The sequence below is a fragment of the Euprymna scolopes genome, chromosome 6 (assembly GCF_053919585.1).
Source record: "Euprymna scolopes isolate OS-2025 chromosome 6, ASM5391958v1, whole genome shotgun sequence".
Classification (NCBI taxonomy): domain Eukaryota; kingdom Metazoa; phylum Mollusca; class Cephalopoda; order Sepiida; family Sepiolidae; genus Euprymna; species Euprymna scolopes.
This window is the reverse complement of record NC_136487.1, coordinates 6,870,092-6,891,755: the sequence shown is the minus strand read 5'-3', so window position 1 is coordinate 6,891,755 and position 21,664 is coordinate 6,870,092. Positions and strand designations below refer to the sequence as shown.

Here is a 21,664-nt window from a genome sequence, read left to right as displayed (position 1 = left end):
GTGTCCTGTAACTAAGCAGTCCTAGTCAGGACTGCACTGCTCACCTCCAAATGGAGGAGGGCCCTGTAATTTAAACACTCTGTCCAACATTTCCTGGGTAGACAACCTCATCCACCGAGACATTTCACTTGCGGTCAAAACAAAGAACAGCAAACAGCAACCTCTGACAGTTGCTACCTGGAATGTCAGAACCCTTCTAGACTGTTATAGAAAATCACCCTTAGCATTGCACCACCCTAGTTGCCATGGAGCTCAGCTGCTACAACCTTGACATCGCTGCCCTTAGTGAGACAAGGTTTGTTGGTGAGGAGTCACTTGAGGAGGTCAGCTGAAAATAATGATAAAGCAGAGACAGGCTTGCAATGTCTCTTCTCTGGGAAAGAAGTTGCAGGAAAGAGAAAAGGGCATTCTCCACTAGATTGCCCAGATGTGGCAACAGTACTTCATCCTTGGATGTACTTGGCTCTTATATAGGTAGAGAATTGCATCAGCAGTGAGATCTCTACTGGAGTGGTAGAAATATCCCACCATTTTTCCAGCAGTCCTGGCAACAGATTTGATATATGTATTCATCTCATATCAGAAGTAAAGGTTAGAGCCAGAAGCTTGTCAAAACATGAAGCCTCCCAAGATGAGAGCCATTTATTTCAATTGATGTCAGGCATTTTCAAAATAAAAACAAAATCTCTATTTTGTTAAAAAAAGAAAACTATCTCAACAAAAAAAAAAAAAAAAACCCAAAAAACATGCATCCAAAAATGTCTCAAAATTACGGCCTTGTTATGATTTTCAATTCTGCCCTTAAATTGCATTTGTTTGCCCCCTCCTATGCACTCTCTAAATGTCCCAACTGAAAACCAAAAAAGTTGTACCTATGCACAATTGCCAAGTAGTTAAACCAAAAGATTTCAATTTATCCTTATAATTGAGACATTATTATTCGTTTAATAAAAACAAAACAAAATCCTAATTAGATTTAACTGTTAAAATTCTATTAAAAAAAAAAAATTTTTTTTTTTAAGTAAGAAAAATATTTCTAGCCAGATAAGGTACAGCTAGTTAAAAATTAATAATCTGAAATATATGTTCATAGATATACCTTCAATTTTGACCACGTCTTTCTTTGAGATGTCAACATAATCAGAAGAAGCCAGACATTTATGTGTGATGAAGTAGCGTTCCTTAGGAAAAGCTCGTTTGCATCTGGAACAATGAAATTTCCCATCTTTGCCTGCAAATGGAAGAATTCAGTGATATGAATGAGAAGAAAGGGACATAAAAGAAAAACATTTCTGAAAAGTAACTTTATGTTAAAAACATTTTAAAAAAATAAAAAATGATAAACCCAATTCCTATAAACAAAGTTAAGCAGCATTTGTTTGTTGCAATATAGATATTCTGGGTCTATTTGATCTATTGATTGTTCTTTCAAAGATTCTAACAAAATTTTCACTGTAAGGTAAAAAATATTTTCCAAACTCATGTTATTGTCTTCCACAGACTTTCTTCTTTTATCTCGCATGTCACAATTTAATTTGCCAGAAAGGGATGAATATAGCAACATTTAAATGCAAGTATGTCAAATAAGATTAAAATAAGTAAAAAAATGAAAAAATTTCATTAAAAGTTATAGTATAACTAAAGCTAACATGTGCAGAAAGTTACATCAGAAGAGAAAGTCCAAAGTGACACGTAGTGACAAAGAGAGAAAAGTCTTTTTCTTTATCAGGTTAGCTGCCTGGGTTTGGTTACCTTTTTTTGAAGTTTCATCTTAGTTCAGCACCCCTCTCCCCCACAGAGGGGAGCAGAAGACGAAAAGCTTACATGCAAGATTACAACACTGTAAAAAAATAAAAACATCAAAAAACACAACGTTATTGAGCAAATTTGCTATGTTTTTATTTGTTAGATTCTTACAGCTGCAAAATGAGAGGAAAACACAGAAATTTTGACTGCAACATCACCATCTATTTCAGATGGATGAGCAGCTGTTTTCTGTCCACGAAACTACATTAACTAGTTGTTCATAATAGCGATAAGAACACTCAGAACTGCTACACTAAGGCTTAAGTCCATCTGCACAAAGTCCAACTGGAAATGGATCTTTCAAAGCTGTACAATGAAATACAAAAGAAAAATATGATTTTGCAGGCGATTGCATGTTGTAATTCATCCCCAGCATCTTAAAACAAATAACATGACTTTATCTTAAAAGAGTTTTCTTTATTATAACTGAAAAATTTTGTCATGAGAACCATGCCTGGTATGACTGATAAAAAAAGCATTCGTGTCTCGTTTTCATAATGAATACAAGTTAACTCCCTTCGAAATGTTTTGTAAGGACACATTTTTTAGTATCTCATGATTTTTTCAAATTACTTTATCTATCAGTTAATCTCATGTCAACAGGTACATCACTTTAAAAGGGTCACGCATTTGTCAGTATTCCAACCCATAAACACGTACCTATAATTAAGTTTGGCACAAGGCAATCTAATCAGGTGTTCTCCAAACATTTTACACTATGCTTCCATTCTCACCAGCATAATCATGGTTTCAATACGGTAAATTCAGGTTTGCTGATCGACTTATTCAAATTATACAACTATTTAACTCTCACGATTTTTGTTGTTAACCAATGTTTCACAAACGTCACATGTTTATATGCCACTACTTTCTATCCAATAAACTTATTGACCATAAAAAGAAAAAGATAAATCAAAAATATCAAAGAGTTTGACAAGTGCTAAAGTTTACTTAAAGGAATTAACACTGACCGATAAACTGATTTGACCAGAAAACTTTGAATGTCGATTCACAAAACAGAAATAAGAAATACTTTACCTTTATCAGGAATTGGCAATTTTTCACGTTCTTTCGGTACTGCATCCCTCAAGACATTTTTCTCTTCTCCTTTACGTGGTCGACCACGACGACGACCTACAAATATAAATTTGAAAAACAAACTTAAAGATCAGTTATGAATAAAATTAAGATACATATACTAGGAAGTCACCTGGTGTTGTCTGATTGTAAAATATGTTGAAACATATTTTAATTTATGTAGATTTGTTATTTATTATCATAGAGCCAATTTTTTATTGAACATTATATTGTACCCAATATATACTAGTGGCGAACTAGAAGGGCCTGGTCATAAAATATGCTTAAATATAACAATTTATGCAAATTTCATATTTGTTGATTATTATATTGTACCCAATATATAGTAGTGAAGCGAGCGCGCATAAAGTTTTTGCATATGCGCTAGCACAAACACACATGGTCACCAGTGAAAACAGTAGGGATTACATTGGATAATAAAGATTTTAATATCAGGAAAAGTATTTTTTTGCCCCAGTTTTAAATGTTATATTCGTTTTCAGTATATCCAAAAAACTTTTTAAACTGTCATTTTAACGGTGAGCGTTGAATTGGAAAAAAAAACTACTAATTGACTTGAAGCAAATAAACGTTTTTAATCAGTTAAAACACACACACACACAAAAAAAAAAAAAAAAAAAAAAAATCCAGGTAGGTAGAAGAATAATTCATCTTGCCTTTGGTAACATTTATTTATGAATTTATTTTATTTTTTTTTTTTTATTTCTGACGAAATAGCCACGTTCCTATAAGGGAATTATCACAGGGCACGTGATACCTTAGTAACACGTGATGACTGCAACTGTACCCGAAAATGAGGGATCAATTTAGTAGAATCTTATAATTAAAAAAGTGATACCTGACATTAAAAATCATCTAATAAAACTCTTTTTCAAAATTTTTATGATAATCTAAAATGTAAATCTGTAATAGATGATAATCTCCAGACAAAAGTGAGAAAAAGTAAAAAGGAAATCGGCTAGTTTATATGAATGTAAAAATAGTTTATGATATAAACAAGATTTTATTTTTGACTTGTTGCATAGCCATAGAAGTTGACAAATTGTTTAATGTGCTATAATGGGTTAAAAGTGTCTTGTGTCAGAGTGTTCAAATCCTGCAAACGGCTGAACTGCTATCTTCCATACTGATGATTTCATTAGCATGAAATCTATGTGTGGATAATGATTAAAGAATATGTAGTAATTCTTCTTCATCTCACCTCATTACAGTGTCTGAATGGTTGGAACAGGTGGAGCTGGTGTGCGAGATGTGTGGGGTTGACAACATTGAACGTGTTCAACCACTCAGGCTGAGAGGTGGTGCGCTGTCCATATACTGGAGAATAACTGATGACTAGACGGCGGATTTGAAGCAAGTAAAACAAGCCCTCCTCATGGCTTTCACGCTGAACGCCTTTATGGCCTATGACAAGTTTGTCTCCCGTCGTTTGCGCCTTGGAGAAACTGTTGACATATACCTAGGTGACCTGTAGGATCTTACACGGTTAATAGAAGAGAATTGCAGCAGTCGGCAGATGCAGAATTCTCCCTCATGTGCCTGTGGACCAATCTTCAACCTCTGATAAGCAGGATGCAGTCATAGTGCAGTGCCACAAGTGTGGAGGTCCCAATCACTTTGTCAGAGACTGCCGGCAACCCGGGGACAAACCAAGCAGGGTGTTTCCAGAAATATACTGTTATCTATGCAAGAAGCAAGGACATGTGGTATCAAGATGTCCAGGCGAGGTCAGCATCACTCTCCACATAAACTAGAAGAGGTGCTCCCTGTGATAAAGGTAAAGATCAATGGGCTAGATTGGATAGCCTTGGTGGATTCTGGCTGCTCATCATCTGTCGTAAGTCGTTATGTCAACCCAACATACAGAAGAATACTGCAATTCTGACGGCAGAACAAAAATGCTCGTTAAGCCATGGTGTTGGCAGTATAACATTAGCCAACAGAAATCCACTGAAGACTAACATACTGGTGGTGAACATTGGGGTTTGACCTCCTTCTGAGGATGGACATCAAGAAATTTGGCAGCATGCATATTAAGGGAGGCAAGATACATTTTGTTGGGATTGCTTTTGCTTTAGGTGTGACAATAGAGCTGGAACAGCCTGACTTTTACACAGAGTTCAACCAACACACTAGAACCGGGACCATGTCATGCAAAAATATAAAATCCCTGCAAAAGCCCGAGCAGACTATGATACCGAGCTACAAGCCTGAATAAATAATGGGTTGTTGGTTCTGTACCCACAGAAGGAATTGGGGGCCCCTCCAAAGGTCCTGATCCCACTAATGGCAGTCATTCAGCAGAACCAACAAAAGGTGAGGCCAGCGCTTAACTATCGGGAATTACGGCCCATGCAGAGATATGCACTGAAAAATTAAGAGAATGGCAGTGAGCGGTATAGAATGTATCAGTGTTAGACCAACACAAGGCATACCTTCAAGTAAGTGTGCATCAAACTGTACTGATCAAGGGACAGAGGTATTGCCTTACCCACATGGGGTTTGGACTCAATGTAGCACCGTCCATCATGCAAACTATTGATGCTATTCTGACGAAGAACAAGTGGATACAGCAGGCAATATTTACTTATATTGATATGTATGTGAACAAGAGTGTTGTGCCTGCACGACATGTGAAGGCGCATCTCTACCACTTCGAGGTTCTCGGCAAAGAACCAAAGAAACTGCAGGATGGAGCGTAAGTGCTTGGTTTGCAAGTCCAAGGAAAGAATAATGCTTTGCATTGGAGAAAAAGGAACAAGATTCCAGACATACCTCATGTCGTAACGCAACGGAATATATTTTCACTTTGTGGCAAGTTAGTTGAATACCTTCCTGTGGGTGGTTAGCTTTGTGTTGCCACGGCATTCATCAAGAGGAAAGCATCTGATGTCATTACAGGGTGGAAAGTAAATGGTGCCCCTCAACACCATGACCAGAATCCACAAAGAAGATCCGGCACAAGGCAAATGGTGCGTCAAAGGCAAAGATCTGGGTTGACACAAGCTCTCTCGTTACCATTGTGTCATTGATATATAATGGGACTGTGATAGAAAAGGCATGCTGGTTACGTCCAGAAAAGTACTCCCAACATATCAACCTAGCAGAACTCAATGCCATCATTAAAGGAATGAACTTATATCTAGAAGATTACCAGCTTACATTTATTCACCGATTCCACAGAGTCTCAAATACTGGTTCTCAAATACCCTTACCAGCAGAGCCAGTGTATGGATCAAAGCTATAAGTGACATGCTTATCCGAATGCGTCTTGACACAATAATGAAATTGGTGAAGGACCATGCACTGTTGATGGATGTATTCTTGGTCAAATCTAGCCTAAACAAGACGAATCAATTGATGAGAGTACCTCAGTGGTGGCTTGATCCAATTAAAAGGAACACTGAGCTTGTGCAACCTGACTGCACTGCATCAGTAAACTCAGTCGGGTTGGACCAGATCAAAATTATTCACCAACAAAGTGGTCATCCTGGTGTGAAACAGACACTGCTTTGCGAAACGAATTGACTCTGGAGTTTCCGAAGCCGCCATAAGAACTGTCATAAAAGAATGTGAAGAGCATCTTTTCTGATTAATATTTAGTTTTAAAATATGCAAATGAAGAAATGATTTGCAGAGATTTTAAATGATACCTCTTCTTTTATCATAAATTGAACTCATTAATAAGAAAAAATTAAAATAAAATTATGAGGTACACCAAGGCTTGAACAGGGGACCATTTAATCTGTAGTTTAATACTCTACCACTGATCTATATATACTGATGACAATAGTTCTGTTTCTGTAAGAAGAAATGATTTGCTGAGGATTGAATCGCCCTTAATTTGTCGAGAATTATCTTCCGTTGCCGGTGAAACGTCAAATATTCCCCTGTAAAAATTCTTTCTTATCAATAAGAAAAAAAAGATTATTTTTACGATCGTTTTTTTTTCAATTTTCGATACTTATCAGAGGAATTTCCAGGACACACTGCACTTAAACACACCTGCTCTATCTGGAATATTGAGCACATTGGTAATCTCAAGTCATCCCCAACTTCCCACAATAATTTAATAAAGAATGACGTCATAACCAGAAGTAACCTCCCTCTTCCCCCCATACTCACAATAAAAAAGAGGAGAGGAAGTCTGGGAGGATTGTGTAATTAAAACAGTCGCTAATCCATGTGACGATAATCTCAAGTTGTCCCTGACTTAACACCATAATTTGAATAGGAATGTTGTCATCACCGGAAGTAACTCTTCCAAGCCTATCACCTCCCTACTAAAAAAAAAAAAAAAAAAAAGAGGAGATAATGTCTGGGATGATTGTCTTATTAAACACTCACCAATCCATGAGATGATAATCTCAAGTTTTCCCCTACTTACTACCATAATTTGAACAGGAATTATTTCATCACCATCCCATCTATCACCTCCTACTCAAATAAACAGGAGGAGATAATGTCTGAAGTTGTCTCCTACTTACCACCATAATGTGAAGAGGAATTAAGTTATCACTGGAAGTTACTCCCATGCCTATTACCCTCTACCTCTACTGGAATAAACAAGAGGTGATAATATCAGTAAGGATTGTCTCATTTAAAAATTATTGATCCATGTGATGATAATCTCAATTTGTCTCCCTATATAATACCATAATTTGAAGAGGAATGACATCATCACCAGAAGTTATCCCCCTATCTATCACCCCCCCCCCACTACAGGAATAAACAGGAGGAGATAATGTTTGGGAGGATTGTCTCATTTAAACACTCACCGATCCATGTGAGGATAATCTCGAGTTGTCTCCTACTTAACACCATAATTTGAAGTGGAGTGACGTCATCACCATAATCAATTTGCTGAGGTCTGTATGCGTTATCCAACAAAACATTTACTCACTATAATCCATCCTTGGTGCATGAATATTATTTCCTGAGAATTTCAGTGTTATGTGACCAGTAGTTTAAGAGTTTACCAGTTGGATATTTTTTTCTTTCTCTCTCTCACATACACACACTCTCTCACACTCACTCACACACACACACACACACGTATGTCTACTGTTTTATTTATACAGATTTTTACCACATTATCAGTAACCAAGAGAAATCTATTTTTCACAGAAGATTTTTGCTTTCCACTAAATGTAAGTGCAGAGAGCTAAACAAACACAGACATTAGAAGTGGTTTGTAATTGTCATATCCCCCCCTCTCACATCTTTTCAAATTGCTATATAATTGAATGCTTTAACTTTGATGTTTTTATTTTTTCGAATTTGTGTTGATGAAGAGATTTGATATTAATAAAAGTAATTTACATTATTATTCTGTAATTTTCATGCTTTGACTTTGGATTTAAATGTCTGTGCTAATACAGAGACTTAGTATAGATAAAGATCCATAACATCTCTGAAATGATTGTACAAGAAACATGTTAAATTCTTGGAATGAATGTAAATGAATAAGAAAAATTTGTTTATCTCTGAAATATAATGTGTGCGTAAATGTATATACAGCTGCTTTCACAAGGTCTGCTACTGAAATATTTAAAACAAAAAACACAAAACAAAACTTATTTATAAACAGATAAACATGATTTGGGTACAAATTTACTTATCTTTTTAAATATGACCATAAAGAAAGGAAAAGAAAAGATGAAATCAATTTGCTCAGTGTGTGTGGTGGGGAATTTATTTTTAATTCAAATTTAAAACTAGATTGTAACTTGTTGAAAATCAAGTCAGTCGCCCTAAATAAAAGGCTGATTATAACCTCCAGCCTCCTTCAGGTGTCTTTTGTTGAACTCTGAAATCTTTCTGTCAAACTTGGGAATCTGCACAGAATTTCAAATAGAACCCTTTATTTAATCCACAAGGGTAGCATGCTCTCATTTAGTCAACCATGACAAAGTAGACGTCTTAAGTAATATGCAAGGATTCTTGGCAAAATGGATAAAGTACTAGGTAAAATTTAGTTGAGTGACAATCTTTTAGAAGTTGAAGGTTCAATCCTCAGTATGAGTGGTATTCAAAATACAATTGTAAATTACTTGAGACTTTTACCCATCATGGCTGACAGAACAGGAACATGCTCATCCTTTGTGGATTAAACAAAATTCCATTTGAAATTTTTTGCAGATTTGAATGAAAATCACATAAACTGAAACATTGTGAAAATAACACTCAAGATTAGACATGTATTTTAATGAATCCAAATAATATGAATTATCAATCCTAATTTCTAAATTTCAGAAAAATAATTTCAATCATAGATTTTACCAAAAATGTCAAAATAATGATCTAATGCGATTCATGATCGAAACATAATTGCATTTGTGTAGCCATTTACCATGCTAGCATTATCATTAGAAAGCTCTAGTAATGTATTAAGCACTATTGAAATAAATACTGAAAAGTACTGCCAAACAAATTTTAATATATTATGCAAATATATAGATGCAAATCAACTTTTCAACAAAATCCGAATTAAACTGAATCAAGATAGCAAAGTTTGCACACACACACACACACAGATGGTTCAATATCATTTAGTGATAAAACTTTATTCCAATAAATGATTAATGTGACATTTTAATAATTTTTTATGGATCATTGAAATTAAATAATTTGCTGAATATTTTTTACATTTGAATACTAATTCAACTTATAAAAACATACATGAATTTATTTACATAATTCTAATCATTTGATGATCAATGAAACTGCAGTAAAGTGTTAAAACAAGTCATATGAATCAATAAACAAACATGCTTCTGATTATTATTAATACATGTCTGATTAAAGATGATCTAATGTTCTCTGTTCAGCAACCAAGTTTCCAAGTCTCCAGTAGTAATTCATAGAGTATGGATCTGAGAGTTCTTTTTTCAGTCATCTCAAGCAATTTTTAAAGGTGTTTTCCTGATTTTGCTTCAGTTTTGTCTGGAATATATATTATAATTTTCTTTACTTATACAAACATTATTGATTACATATGTGATATGTTTCAGCTGTGATTCTTTTGAAATCCAGCATCATCTGGCCACTAGTTTCAACAGCAGGATTTCTAAAGAAATCCCAACTGAAACATGTATGCACATATGTAACCAATAATGTTTGTATAAATAAAGAAAATCATACAATAATACAGCTCTACTTGTTATTGAGCACTACTTTATAAGCAGCAGAGTTTCATTAGATAAAGATCTAGGAAATAAAAGCAATACAATGAGATATATTGCACACTTATTTTAATTGAAACTGAGAACTCTAAGGTTATTTATCAATTTAATAACTATAAAATGCAACTAGCACCATGATTTGAACCTAAAACCCCAGTTATCTCCCTTATGTTCAATCAAGATTTCAATTATGATCAATAATAAAGAGTAAAATAATAAAATACCTGTCGAATTTGAAGGTGTGGTAGTTTGAGTAGTAGTTGGAGTGGTAGTGGAAGTGAGTGTAGCGGGAATAGATGGAACATCAACCGGAGGAGGAGGAGGAGGAGAAACGGTTGTAGTGTTATCAGTGACAGCTGGAATGCTTAAGGCGTCAACAGCGGCAGCATTTGGTATCTCAGTTTTCATTTGCAGCTGACTGACACTGACAGAATCAAGGGCTTCAAGCAGCGGCTGTACGTCAGCTGTAGCATCAGCAGATTGTGGAGAAGTGATGATCACAACGGCATTTGTATTGGACGAATCATCTCCAGTTACCATGGCTGCCTGCGCCACTTGAGAGAGTAAATCAGCAGAGTCGACATTAACATTTACAGAACCATCGACTAGAAAACAAAAATTTCAAATATAAATAAATAAAAAAGAATATGTACAAAAAAAAATGAAAAAAAAAAAAAAAAAAAAAAAAAGGTTCTCACACATCGATGATACTAAAGTTAATTTTTTTTTTTTATTACATTTTCACCCCAAATAAGGCACATTGCTACTTTGATGTAGGGGGCTACTATTAGGGACACAGGCTACAGGGGTAGTAGGTGGAGAGTTGGGCAGCAAGATGTCGGTTCACGTTACACTTGAACTTCTGCATGTCAGTACAGTTGGGGAAGCAGGAACCTGGCAGGGAGTTCCAAAGTCTAGCGGTTCTGGAAAAGAAACTACTGGAGTAGAAGGCTCTCTTACACCTAGGGATCTCTACTGTGAAGGGGTGGGATTGTACTGCTCGTTGGGTTTGTCGGGGGGTATTTACATAGAGGGGGTACAAGTGCTTGCAGCTCGTCGGAACATTCACCGTTAAAGTACTTGTAGAACAGGCAGAGGGATGCTACATTGCGTCGATGGGATAGAGGCTGAAGCTTGGATGATAGTTCAGGACCTATTAGGTTGGCAACTCTCTTTTGAACCTTGTCTAGGAGTGAGAGACTAGTAGCAGATGCACCAGCCCAAATATGGCAACAATACTCCATACATGGGCGAATGGTGGCCTTATAGAAGTACAGGATACTTTATAGCACGGTAGAGAACCTACCTTTTTCACAGCGGTCCTGGCAATGCTCTCAACGTAATTGTTCCAACTCATGTTTCCTGTGAATGTTAGGCCGAGGAGTTTAAAAGATGTGCTTTCAGATAAAGAGTCTTTGAATTGTTATTTGTTTCCTTTCGGCTTAAAATATTTTAATCACACAAAATATGGCCTAAAATATATTTTAGTTCTGAGATTGAGTTATGGATGCTTGTGTAGTATGATGATCTTTTCAAGGAGTGCCTTTCAGATGAAAACATTATGTACTTACATGTCATGTCAAATTACAAAAATTAAAAAAAAAAATGATCTAGTAGAAGATATTCTAGATATAGTTTTTAGAGAAAAAAAAAATCATTCACAATAACGGTCCAACATTCTGTATTTTAAAATGTCAGATTGTCAAAATGATCGATTGCAGTTACCCTCCCCCCTGGAAATTTGGAAACTTTTTCACATTAAAACATGATAAAACTATAAATTGATAAACTTTAAATTTTATTTTTCTGCTGGAGCACTTTTGTAATTCTGGCAATTGATACTAATTTCAACATAACACGTAAGTACGTAATGTTTTCACTTAAAATGTATTGGTTTAAAATGTCACTAATCTACACAAGCACCGAGTTAGGTTTTTTTTTCTAAATTCTGTTGTTAGATATAACATGTAATTAAGTGAACAAATCGCCTCTCACTTTGCTATTTCTCTCACGCACATTAATATACAAGTTCAATCACTTTCTAATATTTTTTTTAATGTCACTTAATATTTACAGTTGAGTGATTTTTTTGCCCAACAGTTCTATCAAATTTATATGGTGTCTGTACACACCACAAACTGTCATTTTCTAAACAACCTTAACAACTTGGGAAGGGAGATACATTATTTGAAAGCAAAACTCATTAGGTATGCACGAGCCCTTTCTAGTCTAGCACAAAAACACGCGTTCACATCTCAAGCCATTTTTCTTGTCATACACATACGCACACACAAACATACGCGTACACGTACACACACGTAGATATATTCACGTTCCTGTACATACACTCACATTCACATGCATACACACACACGCACACATGTGCAACGTCACTTCCCCTTTGAAGAAAATCCACACATGCACAAAAGACCACCGGAAACAACTATAAAAGTAAAAGCCGTTTTCCTTCTTTTCGACTCAGATCCTGAGCTGAGCGGTCGACGGATCATCCGCTCCCTTTCGGGGCACGCGCGCCTCAGGTCACCTGCTACTATGTGTGGGGCAAGAGTCAACAGACAGTACGTATACCTTACATGCTTTCTATTTCCATGACCTGGATTGATTTTCTTTCTCTCTCTATACAACAATAGACTTTCCCTCTCACCAGCTAACAGCGAGAGACACACGCCAAACTGGATTGACTTTCTCACTCTCTCTACAACAATAGACTTTCCTTCTCACCAGTTTACAGCGAGAGACGCACGCCAAACTAAACACATGCTGTACCCTTTCCTTTCATTTGTTTCTTCACGAAATAAATCCTAGTTCGTTTAATTCAATAAACGCATTATTCATTCCTTCCTCAAAGCAATTAATTTTTCCTATTTTGTACGACTGGGGGTTATGTATAATACATCCATCACACCACAACAGGTAATACCACCTAGGAAAACGTTTCAATTGACCCTCCATGCAAATTATAAGTCTAATCAGTCAAATTAGGTTTAAAAAAAAAAAAAATGATCAAAAAATGTTACCTGCGGTATATTGTAAATCTCCATCAATCTGAACATTCGTTTGTTCTGTAGTTGGGCACGCCACAGAAGGTTCTTCGTTTACTATTGGAGCCGTTGTTGAACTTGTAATGGGAATGCATTCTTTTTTGTGGGTAATGAAAAGTTGGATGTCGTTGAAGTTACCCTCACACTGGCCACAGATAAAAGTGTCCAGTGGCATTATGAAGATGCACCCTAAAAACCAAAAAAAAGGAAAAGAAAAAGAAAAAAAAAAAAAAAGATTTTTTTTAGCTTAAGTTATCTATTTACCATTTTATTTAAGAAGATTCAAACAATTTCATAATTTATTTGTTATTGGATTGGAAATAAATTTATGCGATGACATTCAAGCAGCCATTAATCAGATGCAGATCTTTGCTTCAAACATATGAATGAAGATCAATGCAGCAAAAAACAAAATTACTAGCGGCTGGATTCTCTCTAAATGATTCACAACAAACTTTCCTCGACAGAGAAATCCTTGAAAAGGTCCCAAGTTTCAAATACCTGGGCTTTATTATCACCACAACAAACCAAGGTGAAGAAGATATTGACAACTGTATCAACAATGCCCATGTTGCCTTCTGCCACCTTTACACCTGACTCTGGTCCAGAAATTAAACCATACTCTGTACAAAAATTTGAATATACCAAACTCTTGTCCGTACCATGATCCTATACTATAATGCAAAACCTGGCCAGTACGAGTTTGTGACCTGCGCAGATTGGATGTTTTTGATCACCAATGTCTATGCTGCATCCTTCAAGTTGGCTGGCACCAATTCGTCCCAAATACCACCATCTATGTGTGCTGTTGGATATCATCCCTCAAACAGACCCTCCTTTTGAGACGTCTCCAATGGTTTTTTCACACTCTCCGTCAGCAACCAGATGACTTCATCCATGCCACCATCAACCCAGCACCATTCCAGGTTTGGAAGAAATGACATAGTGGTCAGCTGAAAACCTGGCTCAGCACGGTGAAGCAAGATGCCAATCTGATCCTGTGTTCTCGCCTCTACAAAGTGCACTGCTGGAACCAAAAATGGCTGGACCTGACGGTTCTCCGTCTGGTCTATTCTCTAGTTTTGGTTACCAATTGCCTAAGGATGGTGCACACAGTTTTGGGTCCTTTTAGAATCTATCCAGGTTAAGTTTCTTCACTAGCTGAGATTTTGTCTGGCTGTTCAGGAGTTCAGCTACTCGTACTAATGTTCCAGTGACCTTGTCTGGTTATCAACTCAAACTCCAGATTCTACTCAACATCAGACGCTTCCTGTTCATCATGCTTGACCAGCTCCAAACTGAGTTCATTTAACATTGTCACTGTTCTTGATCAGTCTGTGCTTTCCAGGACAATCACAAATTACTTAGCTTGCTATCATTCTGTTATTTTCAAGACTATTTTCATTTCGGTCCACTGAACATGCTTTATCCCCCAAAGTGCAATGTCAACCATTATTATTATTGAAATTAGGTGACCAGACACTCAACACCAATGTTCCTTCGATGTCAGGGACTGAACATTATTGCTATCATACCAAATAAATTGGCTATTTTTATATTGAACCAAGTTTCTGTGTTTTGCTATTTTTCTATGTCCATTATTATTTTATTTTTATTGCATCTACAAGTTGCAAGACTGTCCTCAATATGTGTCCTCCCCAACAATTACGTTCTGAAACAATAAATCATTTTATGGATTTCTTTCTAAAAATCACTTCTTTTTACAGCAAATACCAAAGTTATTTTTGGCTTCTGAAACAATAAGTGAAGAATTTTATAAGTATAGATTTTATTTTTTTATCATAAAAGAAGCCCAGTGTTGCCTGGAAGCATTAACTTGAAGGTATGGGGCATTTTTTTTTTTTTTTTGTTTAAATACTTTTTTATGGTGAGATGGATAATATGAATTTAATTAAACTATCTGGAATATACAGGATAGATTCATAATCTGAACTTATGTGCATGTATATGTGTTCATCCAATCATAGTCTTTATCTAATTGTGGGTTACTCGATTTCAACACTTGTTATGTCAATTATATGATCTAGGTCAGTGTTGTAACAAAGGGATTTTCCATTTTAAATAAAATCAAAGTTATCTTTGCAATAAATAACAAAGATTTTGTTTTTTTATGATTTTAAAATTAAAGTGGTATTTGATTTATTGAGAACAAACATGTAATGAAATTAATAACTATCAACTGTCAATGAAAAGACATAAAAAAACTGTCTTTATGGGAGATCCATTAGCATAAGTGGACATAAATTCTATGGAATCTCAAGTAGCTTGCTTTCCCAAGTGTACTTCATTTATAAGAAGCAATTACTTTTTTTTCCAAATTTCTGAGTGATCAATTTCCAAACCAAATATTTTTATCAGCAACCAGCTGGCAATGACATGCATTAAACTAGTTTAAGAGATGATAATTGGTTTGCGTGCAAGAAGTGTAAGACAATGGAGACGGGTAAAACCTTAAATGTGGTGACAATATCTTTGGATGACAAAGCTATTGAGATTGGCGATATCATTGGAACACAGACAAAATCTGTTGGTGTGATTGCAAGAGTAAGGAGTGGATAGAATAAGTTCAAGGAATTTCTGTCATTATTGATTGTTGATGAATGGTAGAGTCTATCAAGCATATATGCAAAGTGTGATGAGGAAAATCTGGCCAAGGTTGAGGAAATGTGTGCTGCATGAAGAGAATTGAAATGAGAATATGATGGCTGTGTAATGTTAATTTTAAAGACAAGCTTTGATTTGATGATCTCGGAGAGAGATTAAATCTGGACAGATAGGTAGATGTGTGCAGAATAGAAGACCTCGTTGGTATGGTCACATTGAAAGAATGAAAATTCTTGGTTTAGTTCAGTTAGTATGGGAAGGCCAGGAAATTTGTGAGAAAAGTGATAAGGATGGATGCTAGAAAAATATAAAGACCTGGTTAGAGATATGTAAGTATGAAAGTCAATTTCTAAGAGTTGTCCAGTACATGCCAACATATAAACAGATGTTAAACCGGATATGATGATGCATTCTCTAATAGTTGGTATCGGCCCACAGTGTAATGACCTAAATTAGTCATTTCTAGCTTTTAACATTGGTTGGCACCACTGCTGCATGCAGATTTCTTTCAACTGTGTGATGCTCGAGAAATGTCTTGCTTGGACAGTCGTTTTCAAATTTCTCTGCAGTTTTTTACTAGTGTTAAGATCCGCACTTTGACTAGTATTTCAGAACTCATTTTTTTTTTTTATTATTACGGGGGGGGGGGGGTCATTACTTATCAAAATCTGAAGGAATAAGGGCTAATGCATGTACAGTGATGAAAATTGGGTAGAAATTCACTACTGAAGAATTTCTTTGAGAGTATATACTGAGAGTTAACCAATCAGTTAAGTCAGATGTTATAGTGGATACATAAAGCATAGAGGTAGTTCCAATATGAATGTCCAGAAACTACATTGCCTATATTTGTTACAATTTCTATTTCTCTCAAGCAACCTCTGGTAAAATAAAGAATTCACAGTGGATTCTATGATTACGAACTGGCTGCAATTGATGACATTAATATTCCTATGTTTTACAATTAGTATGAGTGTTACATATTAGGGACCCTACATCAATGGCAATTAAGTTAACTAGTGTTAATTTTGATAAGGGTCACATTTAGGGCATGTCACGATAACCCTAAACTGCAACATTGAATTGTTCCTAGAGATGAGTAACATTAAAATGAGGTGAAAGGCAGTAAGTAAAATTGTAGACAAAACAGAGTGAAATGATGACTGAGGCCACATTTTTTGAGCCGAAAGAAAGGTTTTTCAAATCAGTCTGTGGAAACCATGCGGATGAGACACTAAGAATAATGTAGAAAACTTTGAAAATCAAAAGTGTAACTTCGATGCCTATGTCTGTGTGCATCACTCATTTCTATTAAGTAAATAATTAGCTAAGATAAAATTAGTCTCTCTCCGCAGAGTCAATTCTCTCCAAATAAAACCTTGAAGCAATCTTAACAAATGTCTCATTGTTTCCTCTTTCTTCATGAAAATAAGCTTACTTCAATAGCAACCACGAGACAAAATGGTGATGATGAAAAGAAGTGAAAAGCACGTAAAAGACCAGCACATGAAAATACCTTCAACCTATGTATAAAGAATATTTTATTATTGGAAAGTTCTTCTGATCATCAAATGCTGTTCTTGATTTGTGCCAAAACTCAAAATCTTTTACTGAATTTGAACAAAAGAATTTGTTCAAATTAGATTATTCCAAAAGTCCTGAATTTCTTTACAAGATTTAGTCTTTGAGTTTTTTCAATTGTTTTTTTTTCAGGAAGTGAAACAAGAGTCAGGAAAGGATTTCTTCCTTGCACATTTTACATGAAAAGCAAACTTTTAGTCTCTTTTTAAGAACACAAATTGTGTAGCAAGAGTAACCCCTAAGTACCATGTTAAATAATATGTTTTCACTGGGTACCGTGAAAGGAGAGGGTGACATCATTAAGTTAGATGACCCACATTTTCTGGTGGACTCGTTCTTTTGAGTCAGGCATGCATCAGTTAGTGACTGGTATTCAAACCACTTGCATGCACTCACCTCCTCTTTAGGGTCCTTAAAACTGACCATAATTCACAGAAACTTGAACTTTTCCAAAGAAGCAAATAAACTATGTAAATTTGTTTTCAGGCAGTTTCTCTTTTCTAGCATGATCGACAAAGAAAAAACAAACTCTGCATTTGGGAAGTGGGAAACAAAGAATAAAAGAAGTATAATAAAAGACAAGTGGAAATGGGTTTAGTCAGCAACAAATGTATAAGAATGGTGGAAAGACAATGGATAAGTTGTTCACTAAGGAACACAAAAGGAAGCTGAGGTAGGATTGTTGTCAAGTTGGGGAGATGATTGGGACAAAGAAGCTCTATATATCTTAAAGTCGGTAAGGGGGGGTGCAACAATTTTTATGACACTTGGGAATGATTGGGGACAGTTTTGGATATGACTGCTAACGACAGTGACAGTTGAGGGCAGTTGGATGTTGTAACATGTACCAGATTGAGAGAGCATTAGGAGATCAAGATGAGCTGACATCAACTGACAAGCATAGCTGTGGCAGACGACTTACATGGGAACCTTAATGCATATAGGGTCGATGGTGTCACACACACAGTGCAATTAATATTTGCAGAAAGTGTTGAAGTCTGTTTTCTATTTTGTTTTTTTATATCTGTGAACCCGCGCATCCCTCAGTAGCCACTAATATGAGAGATTACAACATGACCGGAAGATAAGATGAAAGAAAAGAAGATCATGGAAACAGCGTTGGGGTCAGTAACAATGTTGTCAAGCAGGGGATCATGTGTTATCACACTGGTAAGTCAACAATCTGTCATGATTGACAAAAGAGAATCAAGTCTCATTAAAGCATGGGATTCAACTGATTAGCAAGCAGCCCATATCCAACATCATGATGACATTTTAGGATTTTCTGAGACTTCTTGAAGCACCTTATTATATTCTATTGGGTTTACAGCTAACAGTGCAAAACTATGCAGACATTTGAATACCTTGCACTAAGCTCTGAATGGTGTTATATCAATCACATTGCCATTTTTCTTTTAGAAACAAATATTCAAGATAAAAAGATATTCGTTCAACATGGTCGGTTTTCAGTTGTTTTTTTTTTTTTTTCAACCCGGCAAGATTAGAGATTTCACATTTCATGAGAACTGATTATTTTACTCCATCCTAACATACTTATATATATGCAACATATGGTTTTTTATTGCTCTATACACCCGTGTATATATTCCTTCACGCATCACACACCAAATATTACTAACCATGCTTCGTCATTTCAACCTTCAAAAAAGAAAAAAAATCTTTATTTCAGCTACTCTCTAAATTTCTATACTTCTAATATATCATTCAGATTCATTAAAGCAAAAAATTATTGCCCGTTTCATGACAAAGATGGTCGACCTTTTTGCATTCTCACAGGCTAAACTTATTAAAACAGCCCGACATAGGCATTTTGGCAGCTGTTTTATCGCGAAGAGCTGTGATATCATGGATAAAGTACTTTAAACAAATTATTAGAATAATATTATTTAAATTTTAAGTAAAATGCAAATACAACAACCTCTTGCAAAATTAATTCTAACAATATTCTCATCATTTGCATTTAATGTGGTGCATATTTATTAATAACTAGTAGGCTTCCTGGCATTGCTTGGTCACAAAATACACTGAAATATGATATTTTAATTTAAACCGATTTGATATTTATTATTATAGAGCCAATATTCTACTGATTATTATATTGTACCTAATATATAGTAGTGATTTCAAAAGTTTTTAAAAATATATGATTTGGGTGCCATCAGCTAGAATTGAAATCAAAACATTTAGTGCTCTAGCCTTAGTCGTTACCATGTGAGTTATCATCAGATGGATAAGAAAAAAAATGTTAAAATTTAATAGACTTTAACCTATAATGTATATTTGTGCATGTGAACAAAAGCATTTCAAGTTGACTTACACTTTGTAAGTTCCAATCTTGACCCCTTAGCAGCTATTTTAGCAGATAACAACCAAACTGAATATATTTCACAGAAATCTCCTATATATCAAGTCTCAAGTATATAAACCAAAAATAGAAAGAGAAATTTGGTAGAGACCGTTTCTCAGAGACAGACAATATTACTTATATATATATATATATATATATAACATGCAGCATAATAAACATTGTTCTAACTTTAAGTACTAAGTGTAAATAGCGTAAATTTTTCCTCACAAGAAAATTGCATTTCTATTGACAAAATTTTCCAAATAACAAAAATTTTGTTACATGACCTTTGTCAATAAATGTTAAAGAATGAAAATTAAATATTCATTTGTTTAAATATGTTGAAAATGACGCTTCTCTTCAAGTGTCCTAATTTTCACAAGTTATTATTTATGTATACACTCATAAAACCGCACACAAAAGTATGCTAGTAATTATAGCAATTAGATTTCTAATTACTTTATGATAAACGCATGGAGGCTTGAAGCTTGTAGTTGCAAGTGGACATGTTATAATAATTTCAAAGTTCCAGATCTTTAATATGCAGAGAACTTTCATTAGTTAAGATCGAAAAATTATATATATAAGATCTGATGTTAGTTTTCTTTTTAGCGATATTGATAGTTTGAAACACCGTTTTATTATATTTAATTTTGCTACCTAAACAGTGAGGGAGTTAGTTGCCCTTTGTTTTCCTTTTTATTGGCGGGATTATTTATGTATCTTTTTTATTTCAAATAATAAATGCGCATAAAAGTTATCCGTGGACATGCGTGTTTCTAGCCATCAGCTGTCATCAGTATGGCTAAACATTTTTGGCAAGATCCAAATCCATTACACAATCTTCAGTCTGGCGTTTTACCATTGACCTACAAAATTTTGTCAAATTTTATGCTCGATTTTATTGCTTTTAAATATATCTGTGGTTGCTATTTTTTTTTAACAATATTAACAGTTTGGATTACTTAAGGGGACAGCTCATCAAGAACTTGTTCACATTGGACTTGAAGACGATCATATTGTAGTCAGTTGGAAAGCGGAAGAGTTCCACAGGCATGCAGTTCTAAGAAAGAAGTTTTGTTCATGGAATCTACGTTTAGGTACAGATAAAGAGTTTGGGAAATTATTGATAGTGGTTTCAGCTAAACAAGTGTTTTTCATGAAAGTCAGGCAAGGAGGGACCATTCAAGCTCAGATGAACACTTACCATGAAAATAACGATAAAGCAGAGACAGGCTCGCAACATCTCTTCTGTGAGAAAGAGGTTGCAGGAAAGAGAAAAAGGCATTCCCCACTAGGCTACGAAATCCATTTGGAACCGTCAAGGTGGGATAAGCTGCTTCTAGCAGCTTCTGCTCAGATGTGGCAGCAGTCCTCCACATACTTGGCTCTTATACAGGTACAAAATTGCATCAGCAGTGAGATATCTACTGGAGTGGTAGAATGATACCACCATTTTTCCAGCAGCATTGACAACAGATTTGATGTACATATTCCATCTCAGATCAGTAGTAAGAGCAGGCCTAGAAGCTTCTCAAAACAGAGCCTCCCTAAGACGAAAGCCATCATTTCAATTGATGCCAGACGGGGATCAGTGTTGATGATAAAAAGAAGTTTGGTTTTAGATGCATTAAAATTAACCAGCCATCACTTTCCCCATTGTACCACATGATAAAGATTAGAGAAGAGAGAATCTGAGTGAACTTGGTTGTTTATGGCCTTTGAAGTGTAGTCAGCATACAGGTCTACAAATGATTTTAGGATGTGATTTAGGAGATCGTTGATGTAGTTGGGCCCAGAATGGATCCCAGATTAATACTGTGAGTCTCTGATTTCTGCCCATCAATCAATTCTCTTATGAACCTATCAGAGAGAAATGATTTAATAATTGAAAAAACATTTTCAGCTATAGTGTATTATGTCATACCCTAGAAAAGGGT

General features: G+C 35.3%; 1 protein-coding gene across 2 annotated transcripts in view; it reads right to left on the bottom strand.

The window, feature by feature from the left end:
* Window positions 1-21,664, bottom strand: part of LOC145277478 (uncharacterized) — an 83,014-nt gene that overhangs the window by 28,199 nt on the left and 33,151 nt on the right. Inside the window, exons 2-5 of one of the 2 annotated variants that reach the window (XM_080128841.1) lie at window positions 13,127-13,339; window positions 10,313-10,693; window positions 2,845-2,940; window positions 1,100-1,231 (exon numbers count right to left, since the gene is read on the bottom strand). In XM_080128841.1, coding sequence (XP_079984967.1) covers window positions 1,100-1,231; window positions 2,845-2,940; window positions 10,313-10,693; window positions 13,127-13,325 — 808 coding nt within the window. In that variant the 5' untranslated portion in view covers window positions 13,326-13,339. The remainder of the gene's footprint in view (window positions 1-1,099; window positions 1,232-2,844; window positions 2,941-10,312; window positions 10,694-13,126; window positions 13,340-21,664) is intronic. The other variant, XM_080128840.1, reaches the window with a different exon arrangement.